Here is a 23,218-nt window from a genome sequence, read left to right on the forward strand (position 1 = left end):
TCCCTTCATTCTTGCTTATGTTCATGCCTGTACTTGTTACCTTGTACATGTTTGACAAACAAATAAAATGAAAAAATAAATAAGTAAAAATAACCAGTGGGTCACCTGGTCTGCCAGAGTTCCAGGTGCTCCACCACTGGAGGTTCTCAGAAAAAATATATATTGGACAACCATTTGTCCAGGATGGTCCAAGGATTCCTACCTTGGACAGGGGATTCAGCTAGAAGACCTCCAAGGTCCCTTTCATAGGATTCTATGAAATGCGGAAGACGGACCATCACTGAAACTGCTAATCCAAGGTTGCTGTATGCTTTAGATTTATTTGATTAATTTGTGACACAGAAGGTGGATCGTTCTATTGTAAACATTGCTCACTGGGCTTCTGAGGGAGAGCCAGATCATCAACCTGAGCTTTGCATCTTACGTCGTTGCCGACAACGCCTTCGAGCACTACCTGTGGAGAGAACACATGGAAAAAGAGCACATGCTAAGCACTTGGGCCTTTCCAAAAAAAAATTGAATTAAACTTTGGTGAGGAAAAGGAAAACCTTTGCAAGGGTGTGCTATCTTCATCAGGTGGGAAGGACATTTTAAGCTAGAGAGAGGACCATGCTGCCACCAACACTACCTCTACCTTCTTTGATTTAATGCATTATAACGTCTCCATGGTCATGTGGCCGGCATGGCTAAACACTGAAGGCACACAGAATGCTTTTCCCTTCCCACCAAAGGGCTCCCTATTTTTCTACTTGAATTTTTTACATGCTTTTGAACTGCTCGGTTGGCAGAAGCTGGAACAAGTAATGGAAGCTCACTCCGTTACTCAGCACTAGAGATTCAAACCACCAGACTGCCAACCTTTCTGATCGACAAGCTCAGCGTCTTAGCTACTGAGCCACTGTGTCCCTGTCTCCACATCTACAGGGACACAAAAGAATGGCGTTCTCCCTTACCATCTAAACTCCTGGAAGGTTTTCCAGAGATGCTCCTGTCTTCCGTGGACGCCATAGTCTTCTCTTCCTCCTTTTCAAGCCTCCAGTCCAGGTTGTCATTTTGACTTTGCTTCCAGCCGCACAAGTTCTCCTTGAAGGAGCAAGATACCCAAATGTCATCTGTTGTTCTCTGGTTGGGCCCTGGTTTATTTCCCTTCTTTTTCTCAGAAGGAGACAACTTTCGAAGAAGAGTCCATAACTTGGATTTCGAAGCGGACCTCCATACAAGTTTCTCAGGCTCTCCTGACTTCATCATGTTGTCCATTGAAAGGGCCACATCCTGACCGATGGCAGGAGGACTCAGGTGTCCTTGTAAATATCCAGGAAGCAGCTGTTGTTGTAGGGTCCCACCTGAAGAAGCCACAATGATTTTGCACTTATGCTTCTTTGGGAACAATTTCTTGATGCTCAGTCTTCTGGGATTTATTTGTCCAATATCTGAGGATACCACCTTAGGATCAGGAGCTGGTGAAGACAATATGAAAGGAGGTGGAGTTGCTGTCATTCCCAGCAGAGATCTCTTGTTGATATGGTGGAGATGGATAGGGTTCCTGGCAAGAAAAGACCTGTTTTCTTCTAGGTTCCTTTTGTTCTTCCTCCTCCTAGTCATCTCTTCTAGGGTCGTTGCAACTTGGGTCTCAGAGATTTGTCTGGATGTTTCCGTTGCCAGAGGAAAGAGTTCGCCATGTTTCACTCTTGTGGGAGTCTTAGTGGCCTCTTCCAGACCTTTGGCTCCATACGTTATAGAAGACCTCCTTCCTGTTTCAGCTGAGCCAAGAGTTTGGAGCTGGGGCAGAGATATTCCAGCAGGCACCAAAGCCCCGTTAGAAAACTTTGTGACCATATGGGACACATGATCTGCAGTTTCCACCTTCTCTGTATCATATGGGTTATAGACATCCAAAACAGAAGGTACCACTTTTGGTGTTGCAACATCTGAATGGGGAGGCATTAAAGCAACAGAATATGATTGGCTAGAAGGACCACTAGTGTGATGTACATTCCATTTCTTCTCATTTAAGATTGTGGATTCTTCTGTTTCCTTGGCGGAATTATTGGGAATTAACCGGGATGAGGATTTCACACTTAGACTGGTGGCTCCTGTTGTGCCAATATGACTTTCTCCAGATGTTTCTGATCCAATCCTTGTGAGTTTAGCAGCAGCTGGCTCCTCTGATCTGTAGGCACCATTTTCTTTAGTAAAGATCTTCCATGTCTCCTCCAGAAAGCGGGTTGATGTTTTTCCATCCAATATTGGCCCAGTGACTTCCTCTAACGGTTTCACTCTAGTTTGTGGTTCAGATTCAAACTGTAGGAGTTTTGTGTGTTTCTCATGCGACCCCCTGGTAGAAACTCCAGCGTGAGATGTTCCATGGGTTTCAGTGGAAGCCAAAGTGCTTCCGTTGGTTACCATTGGCATCTCTCCACTTGCTTTGGAAGGGGTACTTGTGATCTGTGTTGAATCATATTGCATTATAGTCTGGTTTTCCCTAGAGTCCAGAATGATGGTACTGGACAAATCAGTAGATAATGCAACTGTGGTACCCACTGGGGATGTGCTCCTTGGAAGCGATGAAGTTGTTGTTGTAAGATGGCCATCAACAGATCCCTCTTTAGGGTTAACAGACTCAGGAGACAGCAAGGAACCTGTGACCAGTGGTGGAGCTGTTCCTTCTAGAGATGTTGGTTGTATTTCTAACGAAGGAAGCCCTGGGCTATGTCTCCCAGCTGTACCTTCCTGAGCATGAGCTGTGGCCAAGCTCATCCCACCCATAGTCAATGCTGCTGTTGAACTGGCTGGCATGATAGATCTTCCTTCTGCAGAAGGGACAGTTTTATTAAGCTGGAAGGAAAGTTTTGTTTCTGTGGCAAGTTCTAGAGATTGTGTAGGCAAGCTTTCGGGACGCGTTACAGAACCTGTGTCCCCCAAATAAAAATGGCTTTGAGGACTGTTCAGAGTTAGCTTGCCATGAGTCAAGATGGTGAAAACATTGGAAGAACCACCCGTGAGTGGTGCAGCAGGCCTGGTGCCACTTCCCACAGTAGCCATTTTCGCTGGACTTTTTTGTGTGAACTCATTCATTTTCACTGATAAAGTCTCTTCTTTAAAATGTTCTGTGGAATTACTGGTTCCATTTCTACCTCCTGGCTTTGTGAAACCACCCAAACTTCTGGGAGTATTTCTTTCTCTCCCTAGTTGAAATATCCTACTAGAAGTAGGACCAGATTCATGAATTTCTGGCCTTGGACTTCTTGTGCCAGTCATTCCCAATTTTAATGGCCTACTGAAAGAGCTGAATTTCTCAGTGGTGTACCCCATGGGTGAAGTTAATGTTCTAGATACAGACACTGCTAATTTCTTGCCACATTGTTTTGGGGACACCATTGCCCTCAGCCTATTAGTAGATCCGTTGGCTTGAATCTCGTGACGTTTGGCTCCCGTTATTATTGACCAAGTAGAAGAAGGTCGACTTGGAGTTTCTTCATCCCCTTGTTCACGTTGGGTGGACACTTGGCTCCCAGATGGTTCAGTGGGAAATTGTCTCACCAAAGTGGTTCTTCTAGGCCTTTCCCTCTGGCCCAGGTCAATCTTTTGAGTCATCCTCTCGAAGGTCTCCATTGATGCTGTTTCTATAGTCTTCCCCAGTGTTTGTCTTTTGACATCTGCAGATGGAGACCATTCCACAGTGATGAACCTACTGGGATGGTGAAGCTTGTCACTGCTTGCTTGGGACCATGACTTATTGTCCCCTAGTCCTGCTGCTGTCTTAGAGCTTTGCTCTGTAGGTTGGAGAGCCGTGTTGGTTTCTAATGAAGCTGCTTTCCCCCAAGTGGGAATTTGGCTTGGTGACTCTGCATGGTCCACAGTATGATTTTCAACCTCCACTCGCCCTTCTGTAACATGCGAGGAAACAGTTCCAGGAGGCTTACCTGTAATGGATTTCCACCATTCATGACCATTTCTTGCCAGGTGAGATGGTAGCGGTGAAAACGATCCTGTTATCCTAGAAGTTGTTCCATCCAAGGAACTGCTCTCCTTTAACGCTGAAGCCACAGGATGGACAGTGGCCGCTCCCTGAAGAAACGATGGTGCTCCAGAAGTGAACCAACCCATGTATTCTGTTGGAGCTTCCAGAATTTCAGGAACTGGCGTCTCCTTTCTAGGAAGTAGAACGTCCCCATGTCTGTGTATATTTTTCATGCTGGAAGACTGACTATAAGGAAGCACGGTTGATTTCTCATGGTATGAACTTTCCGTGTCTACTTCCCTCCCCCTTGAGCCAGAAATTGTGACAATGTTTTCCAGAACTTCCACTTCAATGCCTTGAGGTTTTTCTCCCAGTTCTACATGACTGGAGATGGTGGTTGAGTTCCCGAGGATATTAGAGCTGGTTAAATTAGTCAAGACATTCTCCCCTGAAGGTATGTAAGCGGGACTGCCTGTTTCATTCATTGAAGCAGTTACAGCTTGATGGAATGCCTTCTTTGATGGTCCCTTGGAGTGTTTCTCCACCACAAATAGAAGAGAACTTGAAGAACCCATTCCAACGTCTGTCTCATTACTTCCCATGTCCAACAAGCTTGCCAACTCCACAGCTGTAGACAGTTCTCCTGTAGGCTCCAGAACGCTGGCTTTTGACCCAGAAACTTCCGCACTAGCTTCTTTCTGACCAGGTGTCACTGTAGCTCCATGGATTTGTTCCACTGAAGAAAAGACAGAACCTTTGGCCTGAGAAGAAGATGTCTGCTCCATCTCTGAAGCAGCCCTTACTCTTGTTTCCATGGGACTTTGCTCAGTTGGTGTATATGCTTTGAGATATTGGTTTCTCGACTGCCATCCAGTGATTGGATTCTGGAAAGTCCATGGTGTAGGAGCCTTCTCAACAACATTGTCTGTTGCCTTTGTCTTCATCTGTGTAGTTTGTGTTGTTTCCAGCACGTGTTTTGTAGGCATCTGAAGTTCTCTGCTTCCTTCTCTTGTGTGAGAGGTCATGGCAGATACCACCACACTCTCTTCTGCCACCTCTGTTCTCCTCAACTGACCTGCTATTGTGCTTAGATCTTCACCAACAGTCTTTTGGGATGACAAAATGGGCTCTGTAGTCTTTTTAACAACAGCACTGGCTAAATTGTTTTCAGCAGAACAGGGCTCAGGCTGAATGGGAATGAAATCCATAACCTTCTCTTTGATGGCTTCCGCAGGCACCGCTTCTGGAAATACAATACCAAAAAAAATTAGATAACCATCTGCTCCTGGGTGACATTTTCCACCCCTTAAGTAGCTACACATGTGCCAATCCAATTTCCCTTTATTATGACAACTTGAATAAGCCATATGTCTGGGTTCCGACCAATGCCATAATTGCTTGAGTTCATAAACTGAGCAAAGCATAAAACCTGGTTTATCAACCAGAGCTGAGTTCACATTACCCCTTAAACCAAAGCCCAAGAAAACACAGCTTAGTGCAATAGGTGAATCCCCATAATGTTAAAACAATCAATGCACAAGGCAAAACATATGAAGTTGAACCTATCCCTGACCAGTTCATCTTCCTTTATCCTCTACATATACATAGACAGGCACCAAGATTCTCTAAATCCAACCTTTTTTTTTCCCTTGCAGTACACATGACCATGAGATTTTGTACGAAGCTAGCTGTCAACTGTCCAATTAGCAAACCCAAAACAAGGAAACACTCTTGGGAGAATTGAATTCCCAAAAGTAAAACTTTATTGGATACACCATGTTGGTACTGAAGAAAGAAAACCAGCTTGCCCTGGGAAACAATGGCCTCCCATTCTCCCCACCCTTGGCTGATCCCAATTGTCCAATTATGAAATAGTCTTTTGTTATGGGAACAGCCCATCTCTTTCTCAAGCACCTGCAACAATGACCTTGACTGGTTTCCGTGCTCTCATGATCTCTGCATACATTCTCCAGCATTAAGGTTTGAAAGGAGGAAAGTGGCTCGATCTTGACACTAGCTCTCTTGGTTACTGTCAAGAGCAGGGGGTCTTCAAACTTGACAGCTTTAAGACTTGTGGACTTCAACTCCCAGAATTCCTCCTCCAGTCAGGTTAGCTCAGGAATTCTGGGACTTGAAGCCCACAAGTCTTAAATTTGCCAAGCTTGAAGACCCTTGGTCAAGACCTTGATTGGTTTTGAGCATTACCTGGCTGGGCTGCCACCTGAGAACATTTGTAGAGTTTGTTGATTTTTGCAATGTCAGAAACACTCAAGTTCCATCTTTGGCCAAGGAATGTAGAAGGACTGGAAAGTGGGATGATGGTAGGTAAGCCAGTCATGCTGAAGGCATTCCTAAAAATGGTGAGAAGATGATGCAGTTCAAACATCCCTTTTGCACCAGTTCAAGTGAAACCAGGAGAAGAAGTAACAGGGGGAAGATCATTAAAGAGAGAACCAACCTAGAACTAAGGAGAAATTTCCTGACAGTGAGAACAATTAATCAGTGGAACAGGTTGCGTTCAGAAGTTGTGGGTGCTCCATCACTGGAGGCTTTTAGGAAGAGATTAGACAGCCATTTGTCTAGAATTGTTCTGGCCCACGCCCTTCTCCAACAAACCAAACACAATCCAAAGGGAAAGAAAACTTCTAATGCTTCTGCAAACTAATTAGCAGTGATAAGCACAAGCCTTGCCAAACTGTGTGAGACTTGCCAAAAGATAACAGACAAGAAATAATTTGCAACACAAGAATTTTCAAATACAAACTCAGGATACTGGAATGTCCACAAGGCTGAGTTTCAAAATGTCTTTGCTTCCTGCAAAGCATGTTCGTTTCACAGCTGGCTTTTATCTTCTTGAAGGAGGGGCCGTTACCTTGCAGCCTTACTCCTGAGTCACCCGTGGTGTTGTAGCTGCTCTTTCCTACGAGCAATCCTGCGTGCACATGCACTTGGAACAGGCTCCTCGGGAAACTTCTCATCACTGCTGCCAGCCCCCACAATGTCTGAAGGCAGCAGTCCACTCCCTAATGGTCCTGGCCCATCATCTGAGTCCTTGCCCTCCTCAGCCATCTACACCTGCTGCCAGCTAACCACAAGAATGGTGTACTACTGGCTTGGGAATTCTGGGAGTTGAAGTCCATACAATTTAAAATTGCCAACTTTGGGAAACATTAAACTCTCCTATTCGGCTTAACATGGAATGTTGCCTTCTAGAACATTAGGTGATCTTAACGTAACATAGAATATGTTGGAAGGGACCTTGGAGTCATCTAATCCAGTGATCCCCAACCTTTTTTATGCCGCGGCCCGGTACCGGCATCAGCTGGGCGCCCGCGGCCCGGTACCGGCATCAGCTGGGTGCCGCCATCTTTTTGATGAAAACGTGCTTCCGGTGAGCTTTCTACCGGAAAAGCTCACCGGAGCTTGCCGCCATCTTTTTTGATGAAAACGTGCTTCCGGTGAGCTTTCTACCGGAAAAGCTCACCGGAAGCACTTTTTCATCAAAAAGATGGCGGCGCCAGCAAGCCAGCGCCGGTAGGACTTGTTCCACGGACCGGTACCGTCCGGGGACCGGTGGTTGGGGACCCCTGATCTAATCCATCTTCATCTATGCCAAGTCCATTCTCAGCAGTCCTGGTTCATTCACTTCTTAGGCAGAGAAAGTTTTTTTCCCATCCCATCCCATCCCCTTCTCTCTCTCTCTCTCCTCCTTTCCTCCCCTCCCTCTCTCTCTCACAGACACAAACGACCAAAGTTATCTTCTCCATGTACAGGATGTACCCATCAAGTGGAATATTCTTCCCAGCATGACCTATATTAAGCTAAAAAGGTGCAAATCATTAAAAACCCTGCTCATAATAATATGGCAATCTTCTCTACTTTTTTTAAAAAAAGGAAAAAGTTATAGTCATTTGCACTCATAATGCTTTCCACGAATCGCTCCTAATTTCTCTAATAATGAAGATGAATTAGCCCCAAAGTTATTTTTTTAAGTGCAGGCTGCTTTGTTTAAATGTCACATTATCTGAAACCCCAGTGTAGCCTTTTCAAATGCAAATTCCTCTTTTTAAAGTGTTATGGTGGCTTTTTTTTCTTCCAAACATCCTAAGATGGGAAGAAGTTGGTGAGACTTTTAGATAAGGAAATAATTACATAAGCACTCTTTGGGACTAGCATTTGCCAAACTCAGAAAACTGTGGAGAACAGAACCTCTAAATCTGCCTTTCAGCAAAATTGGTGACAAATTCTTTTAGATTCCTCTTCTGGATATCTCTTGATCAAAATATATCTCCTTTCCAGAGAGTTAAAATGGATAAATCCCTTCCTTAATTAGGTCCTTGAATACCCAACAAGATAGCAATAGCACTTATATACTGCTTCACAGTGCTTTACGGCTGTTTCTAAACCATTTACAGAGTCAGCATGTTGCCCTCAACAATCTGGGTCCTCATTTTACCCACCTTGGAAGGACGGAAGGCTGAGTCAACCTGGAACCTGGTGAGGATCGAACTCCAGGCAGTGGGCAGAGTTAGCCTGCAATACTGCCTTCTAACCACTGTGGCACCAGGAAGGGGAAGGAGAAAGGGAATAAGACAGGAAGGAAGGAAGGAAGGAAGGAAGGAAGGAATAGCAAGAGCACTTAGACTTATATATCATTTCACAGCGTTTTACAGCCCTCTCTAAGAGGTTTACAGAGTCAGCCTTTTGCCCCCCAACAATCTGGGTCCTCATTTTATCAACCTCAGTAGGATGGGAGGCTGAGTCAACCTGAAGCTGGTCAGGATCGAACTCCTGACTGTGGGCAGTGAATTAGCCTGCAATACTACATTCTAACCACTGTGCCACCCCGGGCTCCTATAAAACATTTGTAAGGATTGAGAGCAACCGTATCAATACAACATCTCAGAAAATATTCTTGTAAAAAATAAGGGATGCTATTCTTACAAAAGGACCAGCTATTTTTCCTGGCAAGTCACCTTGAATACAGAATGAATGAATAAGTAACTATTACAGGGCACAGCCCACCAAGCATATCAAAACACAGACAAACCCATATAAATAATACAATACACTCCAGTAATCTACATACAATAGCCAACCAATAAATCAGTCCCAAATTTGATTGCCATTAGCCAAGCACAGTATAAGTTAGGTAGGCTATAATGCAAGATTAATGTGTTATTTTAGGACTTTGTTTGCCAAGGTTTAATACATATAAAAGGCATGTGGTCATCTGAGGAATTGCCCAAGAGGGATGTTAGAAGTATGTTATATCTCTAGACAAGCTACAATGGAGTAAGTAGTAAGCCAGTTTGGTCTGGTGGTTAAGGCACCAGGCTAGAAAGTGGAAGGCCATGATTTCAAATTCCACCTTAGCTATGAAAGATGGCTAGGCGACTTGGGGTTAATCGTTCTCTCCCAATCCACCTCACAGGGTTGTTGTTGTGGGGAGGAAGAATGAATATTGTAAGCGTTTGTCGTTTTAAGTTATTTGTCAAAAATAATAAAGGTTGGATATAAATAAATAAGAGGGATTCATTTGTTCCAGAATAAAAGAGGCAAATCTTTTCCGTGTATGGGCTTTTCTGAAACTTGCCAGCCACAATAATGGAGAGCCAAATCATAGAATTATAAGGTTGAAAGGGACCCTGAAGGTCATCTAGTCCAAACCCTCACCCGAGGCAGGAGACTTTCTATTATTCCAGACAAATGGCTGTCCAATCTCTTCTTTAAAAACTCCAGTGATGGAGCAACTTCTGGAGGCAAGCCATTCCACTGGTTAATTGCTGTCACCGTTACAAAATTTTTCCTGGTTTTATCATTCTGACTATCAGGAAATTTCTCTTAGTTCCAGAACTTCATTAGACTGGACATGGTAGACAGGTCTACTTCCCCGGGGGGGGGGGGGGGGGGGGGGGGGGGTGGGGGGGGGGGGGGGCGGGGGGGGGGGGGGGGGGGGGGGGGGGGGGGGGTTTTGGCCTTGGGGGCGGGGGGGGGGGGGGGTCCCCTAATTTTTTTTTATGAAACCGGGAATTTTTTTTTTTTTTTTAAAACCAAGCTTAGATGTTCATCGTTATGGTTTTACTAGCTTTATCATCTTTGTTGCTGTTCTCTGCTCTAAGGAATTCATTAGAAAGTGCCGTGTATTTTGGATAGCGATAAACTATTTGCAGAAATGGAATTGGATAGCTCACTCCTCTTGGGGCTGGAGACCAGCTACATCCACCAGTTATGGATGGTGGGTTGGCCATTGCATAAGATCACCAGCTGCAATTCAAGCTCAGTCAAACAAGCGGTTGGGCACTGCAGGCTCTTATCACAAATTGAACACAACTCTCTGAATGTCCCTCAATCCACAGCAGACCTTAGAAGGTGAGAAGAACCTTCAAGCCAGCCCTGAAGATGGAAGTGTGGAGATAGCAAGATAAAGAAAAACAAATACATATCGATGGTCATCAACCTCTCTTGGAGAAGACACTAAAAGAAGATCATTGCTTGTATCTCAGAGAATTATTTATTTAGCAGTTGTCATATCATACATGGACTAGCAATATATATTAACATTTTCAACTAGATTAGTAGAACCCAATAAAAGATACATGTTAAAAAGATCTAAGTTCAAATACCAATGTCTAAGCCATCCAACCATTGAATCAAAGCATCCTTTATATTTTTAAAAAAGCAGATATTGGACCGGTATATGCCCTCATCTCACAGCAGGTTACAATGTGATCTATAGTTTGATGTGGAACCCATATAAAAAAAAATATTTGTAAGCCTTCCAGAGTCACCGAGAGTGAGTGGGCGGCCGTATAAATCTAAATAAATCAGTAAATAAATTTTCCATACCTCCCATAATGCATAATGGAGGAATAGTCATAATCATCAAGCATGTTGGTGTTCCAGTTCTTGATGAAGTTAATTTCAAAGCCTGGGGGAAAAAATCAAAGGCATTTTTAATCATCTAGGAGTCATCTTAGCAGGCAACTAACAATCGGGATTCAAAGATAGTAAAAAAGGTGAAAATTAAGCAAAATTTAAACACAATCTGGTCGGTTACAATGGATATGTTTTCCTCTGCATCTAGAACTACCTTCTCATAGCTGATGGTTACATCAAAGTATAATTGCATTGGACTACAGCTAGTAGTTTCAGAACGACAGCTTTAGTTCTAACCTAACTCCTGTGGGCCTCATCTCATATTTAAGAGGTCCCTAAGGGGATGTGTCCCAAAAGGTGCTTTTTTCAAGAGGCAACTGGACCTTCTGGTTTTTCTTTGAAGACATTTCGCTTCTCATCCAAGAAGCTTCTTACGGAGACAACCAGTCTAGAACTAAGCAGAGCTTCCTTAATGGTGAAAACAATCAACCAGTGGAACGACTTGCCTTCAGATTGGACAGCTGTATGTCTGAAATGGTATAAGGTTTCCTGTTTCAGCAGGGGGTTGGACTAGAAGACCTCCAAGGTCCCTTGCAGCTCTGTTATTCTGTTAAATCTATCCCAAAAGAATAGAAATAGAAATAATAGAAATAGAATAGAATAGAGTAGATTAGAATGGAGTAGAATAGAATAGAATAGAAGCAAATAGAATAAGAATAAAATAGAATAGAATAGAATAGAATAGAATAGAATAGAATAGAATAGAATAGAATAGAATAGAATAGAATAGAATAATGGAATGGAATGGAATGGAATGGAATGGAATGGAATAGAATAGAATAGAATAGAATAGAATAGAATAGAATAGAATAGAATAGAATAGAATAGAAACAGAAAATAGGAGCTGGGATGGGAATTGGGATGGGATGGGATAGGGATGGAGATGGGGTAGGAATAGAAAATAGGATGGGGAATAGAATAGAATATAGAATGTAGAGAATAGGGTAGAATTACAGAACACAACAGAATAGAGAAAGAAAGAGAAGAGAAGAGAAATAATAGAATAGAATAGAAATATGGAAGAGAAGAGAAGAGAAGAGAAAAGAGAGTAGAGTAATAGTAGAATAAGATAGGATAGGATAGGATAGGATAGGATAGGATAGGATAGAATGTAGAAAATAGAATAGAATTACAGAACAGAACAGAACAGAGAAGGAAAGAGAAGAGAATGTACAAAGCAAGTTTTACAACGGTATAATTAGATTGGAATGGAATGAAATGGAATAGAATAGAATATAGAAGCTGGAAGGGACCCCTGAGGTCTTCTAGTCCAGCCCCTGCTCAAGCAGGAGAACCCATACCATTTCAGACAAGTGACTGTCCAGCCTCTTCTGATACTTGATTGGGGGATGGTTTTGCAAGCCAGGCCAAGGCCGTTTCCTCTTGTCTGAAGTGGTTCTGGGAACGGCCACATCTCTTACCAGCCAAGATTTCATTCCAGGAAATGCTGATGTACTTGTCTCGGTCGGCCCTGGAGTGTTCGTGCCAGAAGCCCAGGACATGCATCAGCTCATGTAAAACCACCCCTCGGCCTCTCTTCAGGCAGTCTGGAGCCAGCGACACCACTTGCATGCCTCCGATGCGTCCCGCGCTGGAGAAGCAGCTGGAAAGAGGAGAATTAAAGAGGTTGTATTGGAGCGGATTAGCTGGGCCCATTTGGCCCAGGCTCCCCTTTAAGTAAACATGACTCGGCCGTTTGCCATACTATACTTAGAGTAGACTTATGGCAAACAGGCCATTAAACTGTCTCACAGCTAAAGCAAGATGCAACCTTTAAAACACACGGACACATACACACACACACCTCCAAATCAGAAGAAGAAGTCAACAACTGGTTTTTTAAAAAAACATGTAACCATTTTTCACACTTACGACCACTGCAGCATCCCCTGAGTCAGATTTAGGATGGTTGCAGTGTCCAGGGATCGTGTGATCCCCTTATGTGACCTTCTGACAAGCAAAATCCATGGGGAAGCCAGGTTCACTTAACAATCTTGTCCTTAACTTAACAAGTGATGCGATTCGCTTAACTGTGGCAAGAAAGGACTAGAAATGGGGTAAAACTCACTTAATAAATGTTAAGAGAGACAGAGACAGAGAGAAAGAGAGAGAGACAGAGACACACAGAGAGAGAGAGACAGACACACACACACACAGAAAGAAAGAGAGAGATACAGAGACACAGAGAGAGAGAGAGAGAGTCAGAGAGAAAGAGACAGTCAGAGAGAGAGAGAGAGAGAGAGACAGACAGACAGACAGAGACAGAGAGGCAGAGACAGACAGAGACAGACAGACCCACAGAGAGACAGAGAGAGACACACAGAGAGAAATTATCTGCAGCAACTTTCTCCAACTTGGGGGACTCAAGTAATGTTGGACTCCAACTGCCATCAGCCCCAGCCAGCACAACTCAAGCAGACCCTCTGAAAAGGCCTCCTTTGGCGTGATCCGTTCGTGCAGCAGAAGCCCACAACTGTGCAGGAAGGAGCCAGAGTTGCGAAGGGGGTCGATCCCATGAGCTTCCCTGAGACGCGTCCTGGGTTGTTATTACTCACCCAGACAGTGGGACGATGGAGATGAAGTCTCTCTGGTAGGAATAAGGGACAAACTGGATGCAAGTGGATTTTGTAAAGTCTTCAAATGCTTCCTTGATGACCTTCACACTCTGTCTGTCTGGAATGGACAATTCAGGGACCAATTGGTGTGGGGGTTCTTTTTTTGTTTTGTTTTTTTAGGAGGAAATAGGGCAGGAAGACCATGTTTTAAAAATGGAGAGCACTCTTCCCAATTCATAGGAGGGATGAAGAAGAAATTAAGGAGGTGGGGGGAGGAGAGAAAAAAAGAAAGAAGGAAGAAAAAGGAAGTCGGGGAAGAACGAAGGAAGAAAGGGACAGAGGAAGGGAGGGAGGGAGGGAGGGAGGAAGGAAGGGAGAAAAAAGGCAGGGAAGAAGGAAGGAAGGAAGGAAGGAGGGAGGGAGGGAGGGAAGGAAGGAAGGAAAAAGGAAGGAAGGAAAAAGGAAGGCAGGGAAGAATGAAGGAAGGGACAGAGGAAGGGAGGGAGGGAGGGAGGGAGGAAGGAAGGAAGGAAGGAAGGAAGGAAGGAAGGGACAGAGGAAGGGAGGGAGGGAGATGGGAGGGAAGGAAGGAAGGAAAAAGGAAGGAAGAAAAAAAGGAAGGCAGGGAAGAACGAAGGAAGAAAGGGACAGAGCAAGGGAGGGAGGGAGGAAGGAAGAAAAAGAAGGCAGGAAGGAAGGAAGGAAGGAAGGAAGGAAGGAAGGAAGGAAGGAAGGAAGGAAGGAAGGAAGGAGGGAGGGAGGGAGGGAAGGAAGGAAGGAAGGGACAGAGGAAGGAAGAAAAAGGAAGGCAGGGAAGAACGAAGGAAGAAAGGGACAGAGCAAGGGAGGGAGGGAGGAAGGAAGAAAAAAGAAGGCAGGGAGGAAGGAAGGAGGGAGGGAGGGGAAGGAAGAAAGGGACAGAGCAAGGGAGGGAGGGAGGGAGGAAGAAAAAAGAAGGCAGGCAGGCAGGCAGGCAGGCAGGCAGGAAGGAAGGAAGGAAGGAAGGAAGGAGGGAGGGAGGGAGGGAAGGAAGGGAGGGACAGAGGAAGGGAGGGAGGAAGATGGGAGGGAAGGAAGGAAGGAAAAGGAAGGCAGAGAAGAAGGAAGGAAGGAAGGGACAGAGGAAGGGAGGAAGGAAGGATGGAAAAAAGGGAAGCAGGGAAGGGACAGGGAAGGGACAGAGGAAGGGAGGGAGGGATGTTTTTCCGGAGTTTGGTCCTTACTGTATTTATAGGAGATGATGTAGGGAATTTGGACAATTCCTTTCCTCTTCGGCCACCTCGGATTGGCAGAGGAGAAACGCCTGAAGGGGCTCTAGAAAGAAAATGGCAGTCCTTCTTTCACGGACACACTTCTCTTGGCATTTGGGAGAACTGCAGTTATTTCTCCATGCATTTAATAAACAATCCATTTTGCCACTGTGTAAGTTCAAATGCACCATCTATTTTTAAAGCCTTCATCGGAGGCCTTTCAGGACCCCCTTAATAGCAATGTTAACAAGGGAACAGAGTTAGAAGGAGACCTTAAAGGCCTTCTAGTCCAGCCCCCTACTCAAGCAAGAGACCCTACTACATCATTCTGGACAAATGGTTGTCCAGACTCTGTTGATAACTTGCTCAGCTGCTAGAGATCCCCTTCTCTTTAGCATCTTTTTTTTCTTTTAAGTCAAGTTTTTTATTTATTTATATATATAAGTATTTTGAAGACAGTATATTGTCCAGGCATTTCATTTTACAAAAGAAGGGAAAAAACAACAACAGATATACTGATAGTAATAATGATAGCACACGTAATAATTATAACCATATTTATAATTATATTAGCTTATTTATGATCCTATTCATTAGGCTGGCATACTTATAATTATGTACAACAGGGGTCCCCAACTGCCGGTCCGGGACCGGTACCGTCCGCGGAACATTTCTTACCGGGCCGCTGGTTGCTGGCGCCGCCATCTTTTTGATAAAAAAGTGCTTCCGGTGAGCTTTTCCGGGTAGAAAGCTCACCGAAGCACTTTTCATCAAAAAGATGGGGCGCTCTCGGTGAGCTTTTCCGGGAAAGCCATTTCTACCCGAAAAGCTCACGAAGCATAGCGCCTATCTTTTTGATAAAAAGTGCTTCCGGTGAGGTCACCGGAAGCACTTTTTCATCAAAAAGATGGCGGCGCCCAGTTGATGGCGGTGCCGGGCCACGGCGCCCAGCTGATGCCGGTACCGGGCCGTGGCATAAAAAGGTTGGGGACCCCTGATGTACAACATTCATATTTTACTTGCAGATAACCATGATCTTTCTTCATCTAATTTCTAACTCTTATCCCTAAACATTGATAATATTCTATTCCATGTTGAATAGTACTCTGTATCTCTTTTACTTGTATTGTCAGTCTATCCATCTCTGCACAATCCAGTATTTTCCAAATTGTATTTTCATCTGGTAGGATGTTCTCCTTTTTTCCAATATTGTGCAAATACAATTCTCGCCGCTGGGAATGCATTAAGTATATACTCCCTTTATCAGAGCTTTCTGGTATTATGCCTAAGAGAAATATTTCTGGCTTTAAATCTCTGGGCTGCTTTATCATCTTTTCCAGCCACGTGTCTATTTTAGTCCTATATTTTCTTGCTTTTATACATGCCCACCACAACTAGCATCTTGACTTACCACCTTGATGATATCGCCTTCAAGCAGGAAACTGTGCTCAGGTGCCTCTAATGGAATCAGTCCTGGGAACAGAACGTGGGAATGGCATTAAAGACAAACAGCCCGAACAAGCCTGAAACTCAAGAAACACAATTACTCATAGCTTGGCTCCTAAAGGGGCTTAAAAATGTATAAATATTGTAATTAACCCGTGCACAAAAGGGTTAGGGTTAGGGAAAGGCAAGTTTGAATCTCCTGTTTCTTTTCTTTTTTAAAAATCTATTAGTGCTCTGATCCTCATCACAGATGCTTTGTTTATCTTTTCTTTTTCAAGGAATAGGATAGGATAGAATAGGATAGGATAGGATAGAATAGAATAGAATAGAATAGGGAATAAAGAATATAAAAAGGAACAAAGGAATAGAAAAGAGTAGGGTAGAATGAATAGAATAGAATAAGGAATAAAGAATAGAAAAAGGAATAAAGAATAGAAAAAGGAATAAAGGAATAGAGTAGAGTAGAGTAGAGTAGAGTAGAGTAGAGTAGAGTAGAATGGAATAAGAATAGAATAGAATAGAATAGAATAGAATAGAATAGAATAGAATAGAATAGAATAGAATAGAATAGAATAGAGAATAGAAAAGAATAGAAAAAAGGAATAAAGAATAGAAAAGAATAAAGAATAGAAAAAGGAATAAAGGAATAGAATAGAGTAGAGTAGAGTAGAGTAGAGTAGAATAGAATAGAATAGAATAGAATAGAATAGAATAGAATAGAATAGAATAGAAGCTGGAAGGGCTATTGGAGATCTTCTAGTCCAGCCCTCAGCTCAAGCAGGAGAAGCTATACCATTCCAGACAAGTGGCTGTCCAGTCTCTTCTTGAAATCCTCCAGTGATGGAGCATCCACCATTTCTGGTGGCAAGCAGTTCCACTGGTTAATTGTCCTCACTGTTAGAAAGTTTCTCCTTAATATAAAGTGGTGATCTTAATATTAGTAGTGGATCTGGGAAGCATTTATTGTATAGCAAACAATTTCCTACAACTTCCCACATTTTTTTAAATTGCTCCGCTCAACTCCAGATGAAGATGGCAAATACTATGATGGTTACTCATATCAGATCACCAAAGGTATTCGCCAATTGCACAAAAATATTAATTGGAGATGCTTTTTATTGTCTTCATTTTTCTTTCTTGCCTAATAACATTCTCACTGTGCTGCTTAATCTGGGATGGATATTAACCAACCCAGGGTGGCTGTAATATTATATTTATCCATTTTATCATCTTCTTTACTTCCCTCTTTTATTGGTATCATTACTATTATTCTCTCTATTGCTTTGCAAGTACTGTAATAAAGATATTTGAGTGATTCGATGTTTATTAAGGTTAATATTTTAAAGTGTAATTAGGATTGACAATACTTACTTCTTTTATTGAATATTCAATGGCTTCAACTAATTAAACATTCAAGTGCTAATCATTTTGAATCAACATTGTAGAAATATCACTGTACTGAACTAATACAATGTACAAAGCAAGTTTTACAACAGTATAATTAGAACGGAATAGGGAATGGAATGGAATAGAGAAAAATAGAAAATAGAATAGAATATAGAATATAGAATAGAATAGAAAATATAGAATGGAATAGAATAGAAAATAATAGAGAAAAATTAAAAATAGAAGAATAGAATATAGAATTATATAGAATAGAAAATATAGAATAGAAAAGAAAATATAGAATAGAATAGAAAATAATAGAATAGAGAATAGAATAGAGCAGAATAGAATGTAGAACAGAACAGAACATTGGCCATTGTAATTGGACACAAAGAATTTGTTTTTGGTGCAGAAGCTCTCTGTGTACATACAAACAACAAAGTGATATAAGATATCAATAGGAGAAGTTAGTAAAAAAGATGAGAAGAAGAATAGTACTACAGTCCTACTACAATATCCTTAGACACAAGGAAGCTAATTAGGTGTTCAGTTGACTGATGAATGCATATTTTTGAAAGGACCAGAAGTTCTACCTTGGTTGATGTCAAGTATGTCGTCATGAGGTGCCTCCTCCTCCTCCAGTTCATTATCCGGAGTGGGAGCTACTTGGAAGGTGTCTCCACGGCCGTGTCCAGGCTGGGCTGAACCAAGAGAAGAAGGGGAAAATATCAGCCATCCTGTCTACCTGCCTGCCAAGCACAGGAATCCAACAAAGCTTTTTTTCCTGCTTCTGTCTGAACTCATCCAGGGAAGGAAAAACCCATCACCAGCTCGGACCAACAGACCAACCTGCTAGAACCGTGTTTCTGGACCTTGGCTGCTGGAAGATGTATGGACTTCAACTCCCAGAATCCCCTCAACCAGCTTTGTTCCACACATCTTCAAGTGGTCAAGGAGTAGAGTAGAGTAGAGTAGAATAGAATAGGAATAATTATAGAACAGAGTAGGGTAGGGTAGGGTAGGGTAGGTTTAGGGTAGGGTAGGATAGAGTAAGAATGAGAATGAGAATGAGAATAAGAATAAGAATAAAGAATAAGAATAATTGTAGAGTGGAGTGGAATGGAATGGAATAGAAAATAGAATAGAATAGAATAGAATAGAATAGAATGGAATGGAATGGAATGGAATGGAATGGAATGGAATGGAATGAAATGAAATGAAATGAAATGAAATGAAATGAAATGGAATGGAATGAAATAAGGAATAGAATAGAATACGGAATAGAATATTAGAATTGAATAGAAGAATAGAATAGGAATAGGAATAGAATAGAATAGAATAGGAATAATTATAGACCAGAGTAGCGTAGAGTAACGTAGCATAGCATAGCGTAGAATAGAATAGGAATTAATAGAATAGGAATTAATAGAATAGAATAGAATGAAATGAAATGAAATGAAATGAAATGGAATGGAATAAGGAATAGAATAGAATATGGAATAGAATATAGAATTGAATAGAAGAACAGAACAGAATAGAATAGAATAGAATAGAATAGAATAGAATAGAATAGAATAGAATAGAAGCTGGAAGGGACCTTGGAGGTCTTCTAGTCCAGCCCCCTGCTCAAGCAGGAGAACCTATACCACACCAGACAAGTGGCTGTCCAGTCTCTTAAAAACCTCCAGTGATGGAGCGGCCCTGATTTCTGGTGGCCAGCTGTTCCACTGGTTACTTGTCTGTTAGGAAGTTTCTCCTCAATTCCAGGTTGCTTCTCTCCTTGTTTAATGTCCATCCATTGTTTCTTGTCTTGCCTTCTGGTGCTTTGGAGAATAATTTGACACGCCCCACGCCCCCCGCCTCTTATTTGTGGCAGCCCCTCAAATATTGGAATCCTGCTATCATGTCACTCCTGGTCCTTCTTTTCTACAGACTGCTCAATCCCAAATCCTGCAGCCGTTCTTCCTATGGTTTAGTCTCCAGGCCTTTGATCCTCTCCGTTGCTCTTTTTCCAAAGTCTCAACTTCTAGAAAGTGTTTTTCCTTCAGTCTGATGTAACTTAGATCCCTGTCAATGAAACGCACAGACAGTCCTCAACTCACAACTGACCCCCAACATATCTGTGGCCAAAGGAGAACAGCTGTTCAAGTGAGTTTTTACGACTTTCCTTGCCACAAACTATGCTGCAAAAACCAAGGCCGTGGTTAAGTTTTGTCCCGTTTTATGATCTCCCTTCCTTGCCGTTATTAAAAGATACCTTTCCGTGGTTAAGTTAGCCACACCGTCATTAAGTGAATCTGGCTTCCCTGTTGACTTTGCTTGTCAGTAGGTCACAAAAGGAGGATTACGGCACTCCGGGACGTGGCAATGGCCATAAGTATGAGTCAGTTGCCAAGCGTCCGAATTTTGATCTGGTGACCATAGGGATTCTGCCAACGGTCGTGTGACAAGTGGCCATAAGTCTATTTTTTTCAGTGCCACTGAATGATTCCTAGTCCAGGGGTCGCCAACCTTTTGGATCTCAGGGACCACCAAACTCATTTTAAATCCCGTGGACCAGAGACCCTGGGAAAATCCCCCCAAAAAAGTCTGCAGGAAAATTCCCCTCTGCGTTTTCCTATCGATCGATCATTCTTTATTTGGGATCGCAGGATACCATCTCCAGCTCTGTTCTCAGGGGGAGAAAGAGAGAGACTTTTGGCTTCATGCAAGGAAAGCAGCAGAAGCAGCAGAAGTCTTTCTTTCTCTCCCACAAGCTCTGCTAGATATGAGTCTTTGTGAGACTTGTCACACGCCTCTTGGAGCAGGAGGCCTTGCAGGGTCCCAAAGACTCATTTCTGGTGGAGTTTGGTGGAGAGAAAGAAAGACTTTTGCTGCTTTCCTTGCGTGCAGCCAAAAGCAGAAGGAGGAAGAAGTGGAAAGAAGCAGCCCGGTGGCCAGGCCAGGCGCGTGGGGCAAGTGGGGCAAGTTCCCCCCCTCCGCCCTTTCCCACCTCCCCTCACTACCTCATGTTGTTCGCAATGCAAGCAACGCAAGCCTTGTGTTCCCGCGGGCCATGTGGGCGGCGCAGCCTTGTGTTCCCGCGCAGCCTTGGTTAATTGCTTTGGGGGTGACATTGCTCTGTGGATCACCCAAATTTTCTTGCGAACCAGCAGTGATCCCCGGCCCACTGGTGGGTGACCACTGCCCTAAACTAAGGTTGTAAATTAAGAACAACCTGCCTTGCTTTTGTCAAGGTAACACCAGCTTCGGCCACAAGAGAGCAGCTTCTCACCAGGAATTTCAAACGGAGGTTGGCTCAATTCTTTTTTTTTCCTATGGTAATAAACCTTAGATACTTGTGCCATCTTAAGGAGGTTACCATGCCTACCTTCTGGAGTTTGGCACACTCTACTTGAAATGCCACTTCAGAAAGCCTTCCTTCCTCTGCTAAATGCTAAGCTGGATCGTTTTTATCAGGGCTATCGTGAAGACTAAGTGTCTGGGGATAAAGAGATAAGAGATTTTGTAATTGTAGACCTTCCTAAATCAGATTGCATCTCCAGGCACGGTAACATCCATGACTCAGATTTCTTCTTATTTCATATTTATTTATATTTATGGGCTGCCTGCCTCTGGACTTCGGGATGTTCACAAGTCAAAATATTAAAAATAAGGAAATGTACAGTAAAAGACAAGAAAGAAAGAAAGAAAGAAAGAAAGAAAGAAAGAAAGAAAGAAAGAAAGAAAGAAAGAAAGAAAGAAAGAAAGAAAGAAAGAAGGGAGAAAGAGAGAGAGAGAAAAAGAGAGAGAAAGAAGAGAGAAAGAGAAAGAGAGAGAAAGAAAGAAAGAGAGAGAGAAAGGGCGAAAGAGAGAGAGAAAGAGAGAGAGAGAAAGAGAGAGAAAGAAAGAAAGAAGGAAAGAAAGAAAGAGAAAAGACACCATAGATGACCAAAAAAAAAAAACACCCACACCTATGAAAAACCACACACACACCCTCCCCAATCCAAGAGGGGAAATGGAATCAAATGAGCACAACAATCCTGGTTTGTTGTTTGCACCACAACACAAAACAGGGTCAGCCATGTTTGCTCAGCTGGAGATGCTGTAACCTTCTGAGCAGAAACAATGATTAGGTATCATGCTCCACTAAACAGTGGTTTGCTTTAACTAAGCCCTATTGAACAGGCCACCGTGGCCTGGTTCAGATATCACACCAAACCATAAAGCAAAAAACAAAACAACACAACCTTTCCCGAACAACATAGAACTTGGAATGTCCCACTTTGGCCCCTTTTAAGACTTGTGGACAAATACTGAGGGTTGAAGTCCACAGCTCTTAAAGTGGCCAGGGTTGGATACCCCTGACACAGAACATAGAAGCCTGGGGCTGGAGGGGACCTAAGAGGTCTTCTAGTCTAACTCCCTCTTCAAGGTAGGGGACTCGTAACCTCCTGGTGAAAAGCCCTATGAACATTTGGTCTTTGCATGGCATAGTAGCAACTCAAAGGTCAGAGGGAAGGAGGAGGGAGACCAGAATGGAAAATATTGTCAAGGGGGAGGGGTGTTGGGAACTCCCAGATGGCCTTCAGAGCCTCCAGGGTGAGGCCCCTGCCCCCCAAATCGTGGCTTCTGAACTGTGAGGCTCTAGGCTTCTAGATTAGAGCTGGTGCTAAGTCAAAACTAGAGAGAAACATGCGTGAACCCAACCTCTGACAACTTCTGGATGGAACTAGGGATTCCTGACCGGGCCTTACCTGAAAGAAGCCAAAGGCAGCCTACAACCAGGACCCCAAAGGCATTGCAGAGACCCATGGCTGAAGAACCAACCTTCCTAATGCTGGTTCTTGCCTTAACAACTAATTAGCTCCAGGAGGAGAGAACAAACAAGCATGCTCCAGAAGGCCTCCTTGGGCTTCTTATATAGAGCTCAGGTGAAGCAAACGGAAGCAGGTTAACCCCTTGTGTGATGGAGCCCATCAGCCTGAGGGCTGGGACTCACAGAATCACAGCATTGCAAGGTACCATCATCTGGTCATCTTGCTCAGTCCAGGAGATTTCAGAGCTTTTCCCAAAGTAGCCAATGGGGCTCTTCATCATCGTTCATAGTAGGGTTATAATTAAAGTAGCATTTATGGCATTATTTTCATATAATCAATATGGGAGGGAGGGGTCTATGAACCACCTGAAACTTCTTGAGGGGTTCTTGAAAAGTTTGGGGACTCTTTCTTTAAGAGCATTGACCTTAAAGACTTCTGGGAAAAGGAAAACCCAACGGATTGCTCCACTGCCTGAGTGCACCTACAAATCAGGAAGTTCTCCCAGGTGGTTAACCCTAGATCAGAGGTCTCCAAACTTGGCAACTTTTAAGACTTGTGGATTTCAACTCCCAGAATTCCTCCTCCGGTCATGTTAGCTCAGGGATTCTGGGAGTTGAAGTCCACAAGCCTTAAAAGTTGCCAAGTTTAAGGACCCTTGGTCTATTCTATCTATCTGTCTATTCTCTTTCTCTTTCTCTCTATCCTACTTCTCTTTATCTATTCTAGAATAGATTATCTATCTATCTATCTATTCTATTTATCTATCTATTCTATCTCTCCCTCCCTCCCTATTCTACCTCTTTCTATCTGTCTATTCTACCTCTCTTTATCTATCTATTCCTGGGGTCTTCAAACTTGACAGCTTTAAGACTTGTGGACTTC

General features: G+C 43.2%; 1 protein-coding gene across 1 annotated transcript; it reads right to left on the reverse strand.

Moving 5' to 3' along the window:
* Positions 1-333: 333 nt before the first annotated feature.
* Positions 334-22,616, reverse strand: ASTL (astacin like metalloendopeptidase). Its single transcript, XM_087969549.1, has 10 exons — positions 22,542-22,616; positions 18,131-18,278; positions 16,117-16,178; positions 14,679-14,769; positions 13,456-13,573; positions 12,322-12,503; positions 10,811-10,892; positions 6,167-6,312; positions 954-5,204; positions 334-454 (listed from the first exon to the last, which is right to left on the reverse strand). The coding sequence occupies exons 1-10, from the start codon at positions 22,614-22,616 to the stop codon at positions 402-404; spliced, it is 5,208 nt and encodes a 1,735-aa protein (XP_087825675.1). The 3' UTR covers positions 334-401.
* Positions 22,617-23,218: the final 602 nt, after the last annotated feature.

This window comes from Notechis scutatus, chromosome 7 (assembly GCF_049901735.1).
Source record: "Notechis scutatus isolate UNSWTSFEM ecotype Mainland chromosome 7, rNotScu1.2, whole genome shotgun sequence".
Taxonomy (NCBI): Eukaryota; Metazoa; Chordata; class Lepidosauria; order Squamata; family Elapidae; genus Notechis; species Notechis scutatus.

Bases quoted from the DNA above. Each gene is read 5' to 3' on its own strand.
- ASTL (XM_087969549.1), bottom strand. From the start codon at position 22,616: ATGATGAAGAGCCCCATTGGCTACTTTGGGAAAAGCTCTGAAATCTCC. The intron at 18,279-22,541 runs GTACCTTGCAAT...GCAGGCAGGTAG, and splicing joins AGCAAGATGACCAGATGATG to ACAGGATGGCTGATATTTTC. The intron at 16,179-18,130 runs GTAGAACTTCTG...TTCTGTTCCCAG, and splicing joins CATACTTGACATCAACCAAG to GACTGATTCCATTAGAGGCA.